At 42.6% G+C, this 18822-nt stretch overlaps 1 protein-coding gene across 1 annotated transcript in view; it reads left to right on the forward strand.

The window, feature by feature from the left end:
- The first annotated feature begins 5070 nt into the window (after positions 1 to 5070).
- THOC2 (THO complex subunit 2) overlaps positions 5071 to 18822 on the forward strand; it is a 194010-nt gene continuing 180258 nt past the window's right edge. Inside the window, exons 1-4 of the mRNA XM_089677206.1 lie at positions 5071 to 5183; positions 11441 to 11496; positions 12618 to 12709; positions 16332 to 16383. Coding sequence (XP_089533332.1) covers positions 5119 to 5183; positions 11441 to 11496; positions 12618 to 12709; positions 16332 to 16383 — 265 coding nt within the window. The 5' untranslated portion in view covers positions 5071 to 5118. The remainder of the gene's footprint in view (positions 5184 to 11440; positions 11497 to 12617; positions 12710 to 16331; positions 16384 to 18822) is intronic.

The following is an 18822-nucleotide window of genomic DNA, read 5'->3' on the forward strand; positions in this document are numbered from 1 at the left end:
TTTATCAAACTATCGCCTACTCTGCTCACTTTTAGGTGATCTCTGAAAACCTATCTCTTCAGGGAAGCCTATCCTGCCCTCAGCTAATACTGGAATCTTCTACTCTTCCAACCAGTCCATCCCCCACAGTTACTACCTTTTGTACCACTAGCCCCTCCCTCCTAGATTGTAAACTCCAAGGAGCAGGGCCCTCAAATCCCTCTTGTATTGAACTGTATTGTTGCTGTATTGTCTCCCGTTATATTGTAAAGCACTGAGCAAACTATTGGCGCTATATAAATCCTGTATAATAATAATAAATACAACAAAAAACATGATAAATCATTAAAGTCAATTAATTAACCGCTTTCCAACCGCACTATAGCAGAAGTACTGCTACAGGGCGTCAGGGATGCGCAAAATCATGTAAATATATGTGATTTTGTATTTCAGGGTAGGGTGCGCACACTTGTGCGCGCTAACTACCTGTGCCGCTATTGGCTAAATTGCTATTGGCTGCTATTAAGTGGTTAAAAAAACACACACATTCGTTATTTATCACCTGTTGTTTGCTTGTGATACTTTAGAAATGGACAAAATAACAATTAGCAGAACTCTGCACTGACCAGAGAGTGAAAAGTATACAATATATCAATATAAAAATGTTCTCCTCTTAGCTCAAGAATGAAAATAAATTGTAACATTTCATCAGAGGGAGATCATTTTGTGAATGAAAGCACACTAGAATGTTTTCATAGTTTCATAGTATTGCTGTGTGCATTCTAGTGCAATGTTAGCCTGCAAAAAAAAAAATTGTAAAAAAACCCCACCAAAAATAACGCAAAATGTAAGTGCTAAATATCGCAAAACATAAATATTTAAACACATTTAGTAAATAACGCATGTTTTTTAGTGAATTTACTACTTTTGAAAAAAAAACTGCATGAGTTATTTTAACGCAAAATCTACGCAATATTTATCTCTTAGTGAATTGACCCCAAAATATCTTTCTAAATGTCAAATATTTTGACATATAATATTAAGTCCTGTATAATAATATTGAATGAAAATAATATAACAAATTTCACACATATGCAAATACTGTATCCTTCTTCCACCAATAAAATTTACATTGTAAAAGAATAATAATAATATATGTGTGTGATTTTTTTATACCAACTTCATTCAATATTTGACATTTATAAAGATATTTTGTATTTACTTAATTTAACGTTATAATTTTGGTACACCACGTGTCCTGTGAAAACAGCTTCCCTTTGACTGGTAATCCAGTCACTTTTTTTCTTTTGTAATATTATAATTGCTGCAGGGACTGCACTGACTTAGTAAGTTGGCATATTTCTGCAGTTTAAACCATTTTACCTTTTTATTACCAATAAAAACTGACAGGGGTTCTAATTCTTCTCCACTGTATACCACATGAGATAAAACACTGCATGGTTTCATGAAATAAATACTGTATATTTTGGAAAAATACTGCATACGGTATTTTAGAAGCATTTTTTAATGAATGCCAAAAACTTTTTTGAAAAATAGTAAGCGGTATTTTAGCGCATTTCTTAAAGCAGCAGATACCGCTTAGACTTCATTCACACTCGAGCGTTTTGAAGCTTCAAAAACGCTCAGAACTCGAAAAATCAATTGTTCTCTATGATTCCTGTTCAGGCAATTAGGTGTGAATAAGCACCATAGAGAACAATTGATTTTTTAAGTTTGAGCTTTATTGGAGCTTCGAGCTTCAAACCGCAAAATGCTCAAGTGTGAATGTGGATTCTCTAATCACTTAAAAAACTTGTGCCTAAAAATATAAAAGTAGGTGCGGGCCCTCTAGGCAAAAGTGATCAAAGCATGTATGACCTTAACCCAAAATTGGAATAAAGGAAACAAACCACAATACAGACCAAATCAAAACCAATAAGTTTGGCATGTACATATAATCCAAATGTTTTAGCACATGAATATCTGAAATAAGAATTCCAGCATATTTGTGACATTTCCCAATCACTGTATTCTTGGATGTGACAGAAATCTTCAAATATCAAAGTGTTCCACCACGTGTAGAAGAATTTCACACTCACCAAATACCTATGGCCAATAGAGCAGCCTGGTCGGGTATCACAATTCAGGGTGTGGGACAGTTGGATCCAGTCTACCCATAGATGCCACTATGCAATTCTCACTCACCAACAAAGAAAAAGCAAGAGCCCAGAGAAAAACTAATAGAGCAGCAAGTTTTAGTAAAGTGATAAAGTATAAGAGGTAAAATATTGCAGTCACGTAAAAAGGTGCCAGTAAGAAGGTAAAAAGCGCCTCTAAGTGCAGTATGTAACGATGTTTATTAAGGAAACAATGTAAAGCCACTCACATTGTATAAAGTAAGGAAGGCTCAGGTAAGTATAATGTATAGCCGTGTCCTCGCTCTAATGGCCGCGTCTGCACCGAAGGAGACTGTGGATGTAGCAAGATTGCCGGCCGGCACGTGAAGTCTCTAAAGATGGTGTCTGGAGCGCACCTCGGAATGCAATATCGGCGTCAGTGTGATGATGTATGGGGGTCCAGCATGCAAAGCGACGCGTTTCTGAGCATGCGCTAAGCCACTAAGGGTGGAAGCGCGCTCCCTTCTCCATGCCAGATGGGGGCGCCAACACAAACAGCTCAACTGACAGGACTTTCTTATCACTGCCGCTCGTAACCAGAGAACTGACGTGCATTCCACGGAAACTGGAAGTATTGTAGGGATCAGCCCTGAAGTGATGTCAGTGGCTCAGCCTTTTTTATTTGATTGCTTATAAAAGCTTGTAGACTTCACCTCCATAACATCTCTAAAATCCATCCTTTAACAAATGAAACCACCAAGCTACTCATTCACTCTCTTGTTATCTCTGGCCTTGACTATTGTAACTCTGTTCTCATAGGCCTACCTCTCTATAGGCTCTCCCCTCTTCAGTCAAGCATGAATGCTGCTGCCAGCCTCATCCGCCTTACCAACTGCTCAGTGTCTGCCACCCCTCTCTGCCAATCTCTCCACTGGTTTTCCGATTGCCCAGGAAATTCAATGAAAAATACTAACAACAGCATACAAAGCCATTGACAACTCTGCCCCCAGTTACATAACCAATCTTGTCTCCAAGGGGTTTATTTACTAAAGCTGGAGAGTCCAAAATCAGACTCCCTTCTGCATAGAAACCAATCAGCTTCTAACCTCAGCTTGTTCAATGAAGCTTTGGCAATGAAACCTGGAAGCTGATTGGTTTCTATGCAGAAGGAAGTCTGATTTTGGACTCTCCAGCTTTAGTAAATAAACCCCCAAATGTCACCCAAACTCAATCCTCCCAACTTTATGAGATGGGAACAAGGGACACCTATTACCAAAAGTATGTAAGCATAGGACACACCCCCTGACACGCCTCCTTAAAGAAGAATACTACAAAAAAGGATTAGTTAACCACTTCAATACCGTGCACTTTTACCCCCTTCCTGCCCAGGCCAAATTCCAGCTTTCAGCGCTGTCGTACTTTGAATGACAATTTCGTGATCATGCAACACTGTACCCATATTAAATTTGTATAATTTTTTTACACAAATAGAGCTTTCTTTTGGTGGTATTTAATCACCACTGAGTTTTTTTTTGCTAAAATTTTGCAAATAAATAACATTTCTTTGTAAATTTAGGTCAAAATGTATTCTGCTACATTTCTTTGGTGAAAATAATAATAATTGAGTTTGTATTTTTTTCAAATGTTTCTATTATTTTTTATTACGTTTCTTTTTTTTACTATTTTATTTTTCAGCACATTGTGACCAAAGCAATACAATGTTACCATAGTAACATTGAACTACTCTGGGCAAGTGATCAGGATTTATATTATTTTTATTTTTAACACATTATGATTGCTAATACAAGAGTATTTCATTGATATTAGTAACCATTGTTACTGAATGAAACTGATTCACTGCTCACATGATACAGATGGGCTGTGATTGACTCTGTCTGTATCATGTGACTGCCTTGACAGCTAACAACATAATTGTATACAATGGATGACAGGAAGTTCTCCATTGTATACATTTGGCATGTGAGGTGCTGGCAACGGGCTGGTGTAGTGATATGTCATCGGCCCCGCAAGCGGCTCGTTTTGACAGGACATCACATGACACCCAGTCACAATGGCAAGTGTCCCACCCGGCCATCACTCTGCTATAGGCAGGGCAGGAAGGTGTTAAACTCACAAGTGCTTTTCTTTTCTACCACTACTATTCCTTTATACTGCCTTTTGCAATCCACAAGTGCAGCAATTTAGAAATTGGATCAAAGGTGTATCACTGGGAAACACTTTCTGAAAGATAAAAAGGGCATTGTATATGCAACTATATGGATCAGACCAAAATGAGGGACAAATGAGGAGGAAAGAGGGCAAAGGGATCTTGCACCAAATCAAGGTCAGTCCCTCGAAATCAGGGACAGTTGGGAGCTATGCAAACTCTTCTTTTTGCTGCTCTCAAAACCTCCTTCTCTCTAGCTCACTTGTCTCCTCCTCCTATGCTCATCTTCAGGACTTCTCAAAAGCCTCTCTCTTTCTCTGGAACTCTCTACCCCAAGCTGTCCAGCTATCTCCTACTCTGTCCACCTTTAGGTGATCCCTGAGATCTCATCTCTTCAGGGAAGCCTATCCTGCTTTCACCTAAGAACTGAATGTTTAACTCTTCCATCAGCTCACCCTTGCAGTTATTACAATTTGCCCCTCCCTATTAGATTGTAAGCTCTTATGAGCAAGGGTTACTCTTGTGTTCTATTGGATTGTACCTATACTGTCTCTCTCTGTCCTGCGCAAACTGTTGGCACAATGTAAATCCTGTATAACAATAGAAAAAGTGAAGTGGGGAGAAGGATGAAGGTCTCAGGGACTGCAGGGAATTGTAATATTTCTGTATGTGAGGATACTATATATAATTGTACACATAGAGGTAGACATGAGCCCACTAGGCACTCTGTCATGGCTATAATGGAGAGTTTCAAGGAGACAAGGCCTATTTCCCGGCATGCCTCGCTCCGCCCACCTCCACTTTGACCTCTGCTGATGTGCTAAACATCCGGGCTATCTGTACTATAGAGGGAAGATGGCGGCGGCAGTACTACCTGCTGATTGGATAAAGAATTGGGAAAAATCCGGGAAAAACGATTTGTGAGTGCGGGGATCAGGGTCCGGGGGGTAGGGAGCGGGCTCCGGGGGCAGTTCTCCGGGGTGGGGGCCGATAGAAGCGGCCAGAGCGGGAAGAGGTGACCCGGGGGCCCCGGGCGTGAGGTTGGGCCGGAGAGGGCTGTGTGTGGACACACGTGGGACGGAGCGGACACCATTAGAAGTGCTCCGTGTGTGTGAGTGACGAGGCCGGCTCTGAGCCCTCGTACTCCCCGCTCTCCCTCCCTCGTACTCCCCGCTCTCCCCGGTCGTGTCCGCCCGCTCCTCTTCTAGTGTGCTGATGGTAGTAATGGTGCTGGTTGTTGTATAGATATGAAGTGATCGGACTGCCCTGAACTCTACTACGCAGCACAGGCCGGCCGGGTCCACTGAGAATAAAGCCCGATTGGTATTATTGTATTTAATGTCTTCTGATGAGATGAACACCGTTCTGTTCCATGGTGATGGCAGATATCCCCCCTTCAGTGTCTCCTCCATCTTTGGGGGGCTCCTTCAGGACCATTGCGGGGATGGATGCTGCCTGAGGGGGATGTGTTTTTTTTTCTCCCAAATCCCCCCGCCTGTTGCTTCACAGTAATGGTTCCTGCGGGTGGGAACACACTCACTCGCTCACTCACACTCTCTCTCGCTCACTCACACTCTCTCACTCACTCCGTTGTCATGTATTCAGATCTACAGTCATTTTTTTCACTTTCCACCAAATAAAACCACATCCTGCTCCTCTGTTGATGTTTCCACCAAAAGTTGTCAAATGTGTGATTAGTTGGAGGAATGAATAAGAAAACGCATCGCTCAAATGTCCCTGTATATTCCACCAGCCGGATCCAACCAGTGTTACCAATGTCCCTGTGTATTCCACCAGCCGGATCCAACCAGTGTTACCAATGTCCCTGTATATTCCACCAGCCGGATCCAACCAGTGTTACCAATGTCCCTGTATATTCCACCAGCCGGATCCAACCAGTGTTACCAATGTCCCTGTGTATTCCACCAGCCGGATCCAACCAGTGTTACCAATGTCCCTGTGTATTCCACCAGCCGGATCCAACCAGTGTTACCAATGTCCCTGTGTATTCCACCAGCCGGATCCAACCAGTGTTACCAATGTCCCTGTATATTCCACCGGCTCCAACCAGTGTTACCAATGTCCCTGTGTATTCCACCAGCCGGATCCAACCAGTGTTACCAATGTCCCTGTGTATTCCACCGGCCGGCCCTAACCAGTGTTACCAATGTCCCTGTGTATTCCACCGGCCGGCCCTAACCAGTGTTACCAATGTCCCTGTGTATTCCACCGGCAGGCCCTAACCAGTGTTACCAATGTCCCTGTGTATTCCACCGGCCGGCCCTAACCAGTGTTACCAATGTCCCTGTGTATTCCACCGGCCGGCCCTAACCAGTGTTACCAATGTCCCTGTGTATTCCACCGGCAGGCCCTAACCAGTGTTACCAATGTCCCTGTGTATTCCACCGGCCGGATCCAACCAGTGTTACCAATGTCCCTGTGTATTCCACCGGCCGGCCCTAACCAGTGTTACCAATGTCCCTGTGTATTCCACCGGCCGGCCCTAACCAGTGTTACCAATGTCCCTGTTTATTCCACCGGCCGGATCCAACCAGTGTTACCAATGTCCCTGTGTATTCCACTGGCCGGCTCTAACCAGTGTTGCCAATGTCCCTGTATATTCCACCAGCCGGATCCAACCAGTGTTACCAATGTCCCTGTATATTCCACCAGCCGGATCCAACCAGTGTTACCAATGTCCCTGTGTATTCCACCAGCCGGATCCAACCAGTGTTACCAATGTCCCTGTGTATTCCACCAGCCGGATCCAACCAGTGTTACCAATGTCCCTGTGTATTCCACCAGCCGGATCCAACCAGTGTTACCAATGTCCCTGTATATTCCACCGGCTCCAACCAGTGTTACCAATGTCCCTGTGTATTCCACCAGCCGGATCCAACCAGTGTTACCAATGTCCCTGTGTATTCCACCGGCCGGCCCTAACCAGTGTTACCAATGTCCCTGTGTATTCCACCGGCCGGCCCTAACCAGTGTTACCAATGTCCCTGTATATTCCACCGGCAGGCCCTAACCAGTGTTACCAATGTCCCTGTGTATTCCACCGGCCGGCCCTAACCAGTGTTACCAATGTCCCTGTATATTCCACCGGCCGGCCCTAACCAGTGTTACCAATGTCCCTGTGTATTCCACCGGCCGGATCCAACCAGTGTTACCAATGTCCCTGTGTATTCCACCGGCCGGCCCTAACCAGTGTTACCAATGTCCCTGTGTATTCCACCGGCCGGCCCTAACCAGTGTTACCAATGTCCCTGTGTATTCCACCGGCCGGATCCAACCAGTGTTACCAATGTCCCTGTGTATTCCAGCGGCCGGATCCAACCAGTGTTACCAATGTCCCTGTGTATTCCACCGGCCGGCTCTAACCAGTGTTGCCAATGTCCCTGTGTATTCCACCGGCCGGCCCTCACCAGTGTTACCAATGTCCCTGTGTATTCCAGCGGCTGGCTCCAACCAGTGTTACCAATGTCCCTGTGTATTCCACCGGCCGGCCCTCACCAGTGTTACCAATGTCCCTGTGTATTCCAGCGGCTGGCTCCAACCAGTGTTACCAGGGGCAGGTCTGCCATTGGAGCTTGTCTGGATTAGTTCTCCAACTCCGAGGCTTGGGAGCGGGGCTGCAGGCTTTTAATGTGACTCACGGTAGTGAGGATCTGCAGATTGACTTCAGCTCAATCTATTACCCAACTGACACATCCCTCTAATGCTTAGATTAAGCCCTTATTGGGGTGAAATGCGTTGGAGGGGCTTGTCTGATGGATAGGCATTTGAGCTGAAGCCTGTTTGCAGATCCTTCACATTAAAAGTGTGCAGCCACGCTTCCTAGACTTAGAGTGGGAAAATGACCAGGTGTGTGGCCACACAGTGTTGTTACTAAGATCCATACGTGTATTGAGGAAAAAAAACAAGTCCAGATAGCATGGCACACAGCAAGAGTTGACGCGTTTCACGGCAACAGGCGCTTACGTGAAACCCTTAAGTTATGTTTGCTGTGTGTCATGCTGTTTGGACTAATTTAGGATTTTTTTTTTTTAAGTAAACATATGGATTTTGGTAACAGTGTGCCATCCACTTGTTAATTGTCCACTTTAAGTTTACCATATGCACTGGGCCCATTATGTCTGTACTGCCGAGGTTTGGCCCTATGCCTGCAACTGGACCAGAACAGCGCTCCCAGTGATGACACATCTGATCACATGACACGGTAAATGGCCAATCACAGCGGGCTTTTATTTATTTCAGGTACTTATATAGTGCCATCAATTTACGCAGCGCTTTTACATATATATTGTACATTCACATCGGTCCGTAACCCTCAAGGGGCGTACAATCTAAGGTACCTAACTCACATTCATACATACACATACTAGGGCCAATTAACCTACCAGCAGGTCTTTAGAGTGTGGGAGGAAATCGGAGTACCCGGAGGAATCCCACGCAGGCACAGGGAGAACATGCAAACTCCAGGCAGGTGGTGCCGTGGTTGGGATTTGAACCGGCGACCCTAGTACTGCCAGGGAGAAGTGCTAACCACTTCGCCACTGTGCTACTTTTACCACATGATCAGCTGTGTTCAATCACGGCTGACTGTGATGTAAACACACTTGCTGTCACAGTGTGAGGAAAGTACTGCTGATAACCGTCAAGTCTGAAAGGAGACACCTGCACTGATTATCAGTGCCTTGATTATGAGTGCAGTCCCAAAAGTGCCCATCAAAAGAATAACTTTTTTTTTTTTTTTGCAAAACATAAAACACCCAGTGTTGACTATATACCACCAAAAGAAAGCTCTATTTGTGTGAAAGAAATTATAAAAATTTCATATGGGTACAGTGTTGCATGACTGCGCAATTGTCATTCAATATGCGACAGCGCTGAAATTTGGCCTGGGCAGGAAGGGGGTAAAAGTGCCCAGTAGGCAAGTGGTTAAAGCAGCTCAATTAGAGGTATTTTTTTTCCATTTTTGATAGTGTAAGCGATCAGTGTTTATTTTGCCATCTGTTCCCATCAGGGAGATGTACTTGCCCCATAAGCAAAATGGGAAGAATGAGAATAAATTCCTCCAAATTGAGGGTATCCTTGGTTGTCACTAGGGTCACCAGAACCAGTGTCCCCGTTGGAAGATGAGCTCTCTATCCCTGTTGTGGGACACAGACTCCCATAAAAACCAGACAGGTGTTCTAATCCCTCTTCACTCTATCCAAAACTAAAAATAATGCCTTTAGTTATATTTTAAAGGCAAAGTTCACCTTTGTTTAAAAAATAATAAATGCACATGTTTTGGTAAGTGTTTATTTATTTTTTTTCTCAGGAGCCTGTAGAGCATTGTACCTGAGTTCAGTGGATTGCGTGTGCATTGTCAGGCTCCTGCGGACACTTCCTACAGCTTTCTGCCTGTGCCTCTGTAAAGGTTGTCAGGTTCAGAGCTGCAGAAAGTGTCAGATAATTACAGGTCTGTCTGCTGTAGTGGGAGACGTAGTTTACTCATTCAGAGATCTGTGTATGAATGACGCAGATGTGCGGGCGAACCCGATTTTAAATGCGACAACGACTGAGGGGGGAAAAGAACCGCCACCTGCTGTCAAAGGTGGATGAACTTGAGGTGAGGTGGGTTCATAGCAACTTGCTATATCCTAAACACGGATGTAATATGTTGCTAAAGGTGTACCTTGCCCTTCAGCCATAAACGAATGAAATGGTAATAATGAAAGGCTTGCTCAGTGAGGCTTAGTGTAACCTCCTTGCAGTAGGCTTCTCTGCCAAGATTACTGGTTTAATGATGGGTATTTCATAAATAATGGTTTGCCTGATCTTGCCCTAAAATAAAATAAAATTTGTCATAAACCAGCCCAGTGCAAACATATGAATAGAAAAAGCATAAACTAAACGTCCATTCTGGGGCCATGTGCTTATATATGTACTGACCTCTGACATGGCTTTTTAGATTTAGTTTTTATGGAACTGAACATGCACAGTATGTATGGGCCCAAAGAAAATTGCTTTCTTATTTAACATGAAAAAATGCAGTATTAACAGAAGTGCTTCTTTTTTGTGGCCTTGTGTATTAGATTGTAAGCTCCAAGGAGCAGGGCCCTCCTAACTCTCTTGTATTGAACTGTATTGTTGCTGTATTGTCCCCCTTTATATTGTAAAGTGCTGAGCAAACTGTTGGTGCTATATAAATCCTGTATAATAATAATATTAGGCATTAAATGTACTTTGTAAAGATTTTGATTGTACAAGCTTACTGAGCACACATTCTACAACTGATTTATATAAAATGAAAATAAGTCACCCAGCTTTTAATTTCCTGTAGTGAAGATATTTCCTTGTGTGTGGTGTTCTGTGCACACAGTGATGACTAGATATTCATCTTGCATAAGTACTATTACAAATGATTTTAATGTGTTTTGCAGTTTGGCTGATGAAAGTTGAAAAATAGGGATGTAGTTTTTTTTTTTTTTTTATTTTGTGAAATTTAGCAGTGGTATATTGTGGTTTACTAGAATGCTGTCAATTCAGACAATTATGTAAATATTTGTAAATATATGTGAACTCCTTGCTGCCCTGTCCCAGCTTTCTTTTAACTGAGCTATTATGCCTGGGGGGACAAGAAGGTCTGCCTTTTCACATGACCAATGTGATTGGCTATCATAGTGGTCATACGATGCGGAGACAGTCCCGCAAGCTCTCGATATTGACTAGAGACTGGGAGCTGATTTTGACTGCTTGTTTACCGTGCTGTGAGCTCGCTCTGTGCTGAAACCTGCCCATGGATGCATATGTGCAGTGCGTGGATAAAATCCACCCTCTTTGCTGCGGCACAAGTGCATCATGTGGGTGACATGATGTTTAAACAGTTGCACGAACATTTAAGTCGGCAATTAACGCATTATTTATCAAATTGTGTATTTTCAGTGCAGTTGAGAGATGTAGAAATATCAGTATACAGAAGACTGTTATTTTATAGCAGTGATTATGGGCTCCTTTACACATGGTGCAGCCTTTGCCATCACTTGAAGTTGTCATTCAAAAGTTGTTTTCTGAGACTATTCTTCATTTGGACACATTATTGTACGAGGCACTTTTTATGCCCATGTTTGTTTTAATAAATGACTGTTGCTTATCTACACTGTCTTAAACACATATATTTTTACAGCATACTGTTGTGTCGCAGCCTCAGTGAAAAAGGACAGGAAAATGTGACCTTCAAAGGTAAAAACTGTTTATATATTACTTTATATTTTATAACATTAGAGGTAGATGTTGCATACCTTTTTTATATGAAAATATGGCAAAGTAAGCTTTTAAAAAGATGAAAATCTGACATTAAAGGTTACCAAAATAACTTTACTATAATTTCCCATAGTGTGTTTTTTTTTTTTTTTATTTCATAAATAACCCTTTTCTAAAATAGCACCAATATATGTCCCTTTACATACACATACTGGGTAACCTGTTAATATGGTTTTGGCTTGTGCCATGGCTACAAATACCCATTAAAGAGTAGTAATGCTTGTGTTAATCTGGTAAACTTGGAGGGCTCCATAGAGATTTATGACTCCTGTCTCTGCAGATTTATAATAGTTTAACCCACATCTCCTTCTGAGGTAGATCCACTCTGAGAATGAATGGCCACTATGTGAAAGTTGGCTTAAAGATCCAGTTATCAGTACAGTGTAAATGTCTATATGTTTTCTTTTCCTGCATCAGCTTCCTCCCTTTTTACTGTCTTACACCAGCCATAACATTTTGGATAGAGTGGTGAAGGGTTAGATAGTTTGTCAGGCTCCTTTTACAGTATGTGTGGTGGAGAGAATGAAGTGAGGAGAAGTCTCTAAGTAGTAAACGTAGTAAAACCCTGACTATTGGTTTCCCTTACTCTCAAAAAACAGATAAGTTGTTTGGTTGGAGTTTTACTCAAAAACACAGGAAAAGTTTGCTTCCCTTTAGTGGCTGTGGCAGGAGAACGCTGACTGATTGAATAAACTCTCCAACATCTAAAAATCATATAAGGATTGAAAATTCCCAAGCATGACATTTGTTTGAAGAGGACCAGTTCTGCATTTTATCACATGCTTATTTACATTCACAATTCATGGTTTTAAGTAAATGGCTAGTTGGACCTTTTTTTTTTTTTTTTTTTTTTTTTGTAGCTTGTAATGGTAATCTTATACAATATAATCCAAGTTTAATCTCGAATTGGAATGTCTGTCTCTATTTGTTCACAAAATAAGTAGGGATACTGTTGGTATTTGCAAAACATTTACTGTGCATTCCAGAATGGAAACTTTTATGTTTAACTATGTTTAAAGGATTTAATTTTTTTCTTTCAGAAACCCAGCAAGTTCTTTATGAGCTTGCTTGCCAAGTAGTTAAAGGAAATCTGAAGCAGGATCAAGCTGCCGGAGTTTTCACAGATATCATAGTATGTTCTTTATTATCTCTTTCTGACCTTTTCAGGATTTAATTTTATAAATGATGGGGAAAAAAGTGAGTTATTTCATGGTGACGAACCTAAAATTTGTTGTAATGGTCACCACTTTAAAGATAACGATATATACGGGTACATTTATCAAGTTAGTGACTCATTTAGATGCATATCAGACTGCCCCTCATTCAGAAAGTCTATGCTGCAGTTATTCAGTGCATTTGCAGGTCCTATGTCTGTGGTTTTGGGAAGCCAGTTGCAACAGAAGGACCTCTTCTGTCTGAGAGAAGCTTACCTTCTTTGATGGAGGTTTTTTTCTTCCAAAATGACTCCCTTCAAGATCATTTCTTCATCACTCATCTGCACCGTAGCTACTGTGGCTTTTTATGCAGCTTCCAGATCACTGAATTCGGCAGACCCTGGTGGAAGGTGCAGCACTAGCCTATTATGTTGCTTTACACTGGATCCTGCCTTGGGTCCTCCCCTTGGCACATGTGCAGTGTGTGGAGTTAACCTCAGGGGGCTTTACAGATCCATAGCCCTGGTCTGCCTGGTGCAGAGCCCAGTCTCTAAAGACCCCTTTGAGGGTATGTCCACTGTGGAGGGTTCAAGTAGAATTCCAGTTGAAGCCTAACTAGTCTTAAAAATGCTCCCTCCCCTCCTCCTAATACCTATACTAACTAACCTGTGTTTAAAATTAAAAAAAAAAGTATATACTTTTCCTATTTTCAGCCTGCTATGGTCTAGTCATATGATCCCCTCTGTCAGCCAGTGGAGAGAGCCATCAACAATGACTAAAATCTGGGAGTGATTAGGCCCCTTTCTCGTTTATTAAGAAATAGCGGAGTAAAGTTGCCAAGTGGATAGGAAAATAACCAGTACGAGTGTGACAGACCATGCTGAATTGGTTCAGAGTATAAGCATAATGCTTCAAACTGGGTTATTGTGGACATAGGAAGATTAGTGCCGCACAGGTGCAAAAAAAAAGTTTCCCTTTCTGGCACTGCCTGCCAGAAAGGGAAAGGTGGTTCTCACATGGTTTGTAACTTTGATATAGATTGATTGCATCTGCCCACCCCAGAATGATGCAGACGAAACAGTCTATGTGTGCGGCGGAATTACACAGTTGTCTATCTCTTTGAAATAATTTCAAAGGTAGTCAGTCACTGGGTGGTCCTGAAAAAGTCATGGAAGACCTGATGGATATCTGCATTTTCCATCTGTACCCACCTATTTGATTTAGATATACAGTTCATGTGTATTGCTTTTGTGAGGTATCCTATTCTGCCCCTAATCTTAGGGAGGGTCTGTGAATACCTTTGCAGCAGGTTTTATGTATATAAACTTTTGTTGTTTTTCGGACAATCATGGAGTACTGCTTTTGTATAATTTTGTAAGTTGTCACTTTGGAAGTGATGTAACACTCATTTGCTTCCTGCTGTGTGATGTGATGCCTAAGTAACAGGTGGGAAGCCTCACTTTCGTCATTCACGGAGTTGTCACAGCTTACTGAGCTTTAAAGAGGGCATATTTGTTGGTGTCAGCTTAGCTGGTGCCTCTGCGACTGTAGTTGCCAAATTATTTGCTGTGTTGTGAGGTACAGTATTAGGTTATGATGGCATATACAGTTACCGGGCAAACTGTCCAAAAGAGACAAAAGGACATTGCACAGGATTGTGACCCAGAATAAGAAAACTACCGCAAAAGTGTCTGCAGAGCTCAATCTTAGTCTGCACATTGTGTGGTGCCTGCACGATTTCCTATTAAAGGATCCGTTCTCCCTCTACCTGCCAGCCAACATCCAGCAGACGGTAGAGGTTCTTCAAAGCTTTGTTTGGATTCTTTACCTACAGAAGTCATCGCTGGACCGATTGTAGATTGGAGTATCTGGGTCTGATACTGCACATTAATATATCTAGAATCTTTTTGCCTTAAGAGAAGCTTTATGTTGCTTTGTTACATGTTAGGGCCCTTTAGGCCCAGAGGAAGTACTTGATTTGCCCTTTGCATTGAGGTCTTGGGTCTCATGGTAGCCTCCTTTTGGAGGGTGTATAATAGTTTTACACTGCACTGTTGCAACTAAACCTTCTGACTGCATGGACCTATCGACTCCGGATGTGTATCAACCCCAAGACAAGACTCTGTGATGTCTGTTTCTTGTTCAGCACTGAAGTCAAGGAAACCACTTCGTTTACAGCAATGGATGGTTCTCATGATAGATATCAAACTATCAGGCTGGGGAGCAGTCCTTCTTGATATAGTGGACTTGGTCATCAGAGGAAGCTCATCTTTAAGTCAACATTCTGGAACTCATGGTGATTTGGTTTTCCTTTCAACTTGGGAATCTTTTGCGAGGACACCTGACAAGAATCCAGTCTGACAATGCCATGACTATAGCTTAGATCAATCATAAAGTAGGCACCAGAAGTCCCTCTGCTCTAGAGGAAGCAGGTTTGATCCTCTCTTGAGAAGAACTTAATGTGACTATTCTGTCCAAATTTCAAGCTTGGAAAATTGGCAGGTGTACCTTCCCAGCCATCAATGTTTTGGTTGCAGGAGAATGGGCTGTCCATTTTGAGGTCTTTCAAGCCCTTTACCACAGTTGGTGAACAAGGGCTTGAGGTTTGTTACCCGGTCCAGAGAACTTTGGGTTTTAAAAGCTGATCATCTGGGGATGCTATGGGATCAGTTCAACCTGATCTATGTGTTTTCCTCTTACAACTTCTCCCTTTCCTACTCCACAGGTTGAGAGGGAAAACATTTTGGTAATCCACATAGCACGAAATTGGCACAGAAGCATGTGGTATTCAGACTTAAGCTCTTGGCAGCCTCTCTGTGGGCTCTTGTGGCCCTTAGGTCTCCAAGACCAGTGTTCCATCCTGTTTCCCAGTTGCTGGCTTTTACAACATGGCTGTTGAAGCCACTGTCCTGAAGGGCAGGAGCCTTTAGATTCAGTTATCCTTACCCTTTTAGAGGCTAAGAAGTTGATTGTCACCTAAATTCATCACACCAGAAAGGCCTAATTTACCTGGTGCGATTCGTGGAATTGTGGTATGGGGGGCTGCAGCACACTTAAGGTTTTTTACCTTTAACCTTGAGCCATTACAATAACTTTTATAAGTCTGGGGGTTCTTCTCACCACTGGCTCCTGTTATATTTGAAATTGTTGGAGTCGTCAATGGGGGGAAAAAAAATCACATATCCCTACTTGTTACTGCAGCATAGGTACTGTAGTTCTCATTAGAGCACCAGTGTTATGATATCACTGCACTTGTATAGGGGGATGTCCCAGCAGCCTTTGTTTTGTCAGTGCCCACCTGATGTTTACTGCATATAACCAATTGTAGTGATTAAAAAACCTGTGTACTGTACTGCAGGAATCAGATTTTACTGGTAAGTCAAAAATCCCATTTTCCTGGTCCAAGGTACTATGTGGAAAGGTGTGAAAAAAAGGGGAGTATTTACTTCTGAGAAGTGGGTGACTATTTTTAGTTTTGCCCTGCATCAGTAGTAGAAAACAGTCACTTTAGTTCTTTAATAAGTAAGTGATGGTATTGGCACAAATAGTGTAACTAATCATGCTTTTTTTTTTTTTTTTTTTTTTTTTTTTTTTTTCCAGGATTTGCGAGAAGACATGCCTTCAATTTTGGCAGACGTATTTTGTATTTTAGGTAAGTGCTGAGTAGCACATTTCTGAACTCCTGTTTTTAGAAAGGACTGTTTAACGACTTGCCCTCTATAGGATTTACCCCCCTTCCTGAGCAGGCCATTTTTTTTGTGATAGAGGGCTGCATTGCATTACTTTAACTGGTTCAGCTCTGCCCTTTTGCAGAATTACTACTACAGGGTGGGCTCCCTGCGCAAGATCACATCTGTGTGTGTGTGTATATATACATGATTTGCACTTCTGCCATGGCTAGGGGCGTGCATGCGCCTGCTGACCCGGCGGTGCCATTATTTGGTGCCCGACCAATCAATCACCAGATTCAGGCCAGTGATGTTATACCTGGATCTGTTGATTGATCCCTGCCCTATCAGAGATATTCTTGTACCTGTATTTACATTTACACAGGTACAGAAAATGATGCAATCTTCTCTCCCTGGGCACATTTCATTCCAGAGGGAGGAGAAATGAGATCCACACGAGTCAAAAGCAGCACACTTTTAAAGTAAAATCACTGATCAGTCACGTCTAACCCCCTGATCGCCCCCTAGTTAACCCCTTCACTGCCCTGTCACCAGTGTTATTAGTATAGTGCACAGATATTTTTACTGATCACTGTATTAGTGTCACTGGCGACTTCAGATAGTGTTGGCGTCAGATTGCCCACCACCACTACATCAGTCATCACATTTAGCGCTTTCATTGCTCACATACACCATAAACCTCCATTGCTAGTATAGTGTCGGAATGGATCAATATTTGATCAGATCAGAACTATACCAGCGTTCACAATAGTATAATGCCTCCAAAAATGCAGCATTAGCAGGATCAGACCTGCCAGCACCTGTGTATAGCCCCTACGCTTAACCCCCCCCCCTCCCCTCCTTTCTCCCCCCCAGCAAGTGAAGTGTCAGTAGATCACTGTCACTTGATACATTACACACAAAACTGTAGTGTTCACAGAATCAGGCCTGATTTCTGCTAGCAAGTACATATTATTTTTTTTTATTATTTTTTTTGTAGTGGTTCAAGCAGTCCCTGACAGCCAGGTGATCTTTTTTTTTTTTTTTTTTTTTTTTTCCTGTGAGTCGCCAAAATGTCTAACAAAAGGTACTCTAGTGAAGAGGCCTACAGGATTCTGACCATGTCAGATGAGAGCAAAGGGAAGCCTCACTGACAGAATCAGGCTCAGAATGCGAACCTGACCTGACCTCGTTCGCAAGTTGCTGAGATGGTACAATTGCATGATGATTCTCATATGCAGCAGAGTGCCATTACTAGTGCCGCTCAAACTTTTGGTAAACTGGCGAGCACCAGCGGCCTAGTACATCCTGGTCTTATGCATACCAGCACTGCAGTATCACTTGGTGATGTGGTGAGTCCCATCAGTGTAGTACAAGCTGGCGTGGTGGCTAGCACAAGTAATGTCCCGCAGCCACCCAGAATTCGAGCACAAGCCAGTAGAGCCCATAGTGTTCTTCTGGATGTGCTTGCAAATTCTGCAGCATCTGTACTCCAACCCCCCCCCCCCCCCCCCCATTCACTGCCCAACCTGGAATTCAGGTGGAAACAGCAAATTTAACTACCTCCCTCGGTTATTTATTTATTTATTTTTTTTGGAGCTGTATTCACAGAAGATCTGTATGCATTGGTTGTGGATCATATAAATTTATATGCACAACAGTTTATCGCCGCCAACCCAGGTTCAAACCTTGCCTGACCATTTGCATGGACACCTATTACGGTTTCCGAATCTTAAGGTTTCTTTGGACCTAACCTTCAACATGGGCATAACTAAAAGAAAATGAATTGCAGTTGTATTGGTCCACAGACCCGATTCATCTTATGCCCATGTTCTCTGCTGCCATGGCATAGATATGAAAATGGTATTCGATTTCCGCATTTCAACGACAATACACTCTGTCATCCTCGGGGTGACCCTGAATTTGACCGGCTCCACATAATTCAGCTCCTCGTAAATCATCTTAACCACAAATTTGCAGATGTGTATACTCCCCAGCAAAACATCTGTGATGAGTCCCTCATTATTTTTGCAGGCTGCCTTGCATTCAAACACTTTCTCCCCAGCAAGTATGCCAGATATGGGGTCAAAATGTATAAGACCTGTGAGAGGCAATAGGGCTAGCCATGTAATTTTTGGATTTACAAGAGACAAGATAGTCAAGTGGAGCCCCTCGGATGCGCAGACTACATGGGGAGCAGTGGCAAGATAGTTTGGGACTTAGTGTCACCCTTTTTCCATATGGGGTACCACTTATACGTGGACAATTTTTATTCAAGCATGCTACTATTTTTAAACATTTATACAATCTTGGAATTGGCGCCGTGCAGCCTATTCGCCAGGCTTCCCCCAAGGGCTTGTAAATACCCATCTTAGAAATGGGGGAAAAAGCCTGCTTAAAAAATTATGAATGGCTTACAGTGA

The sequence above is a fragment of the Staurois parvus genome, unplaced genomic scaffold (genome assembly GCF_062004578.1).
Source record: "Staurois parvus isolate SC_StPar_1 unplaced genomic scaffold, SC_StPar_1.0 ptg000181l, whole genome shotgun sequence".
NCBI lineage: Eukaryota > Metazoa > Chordata > Amphibia > Anura > Ranidae > Staurois > Staurois parvus.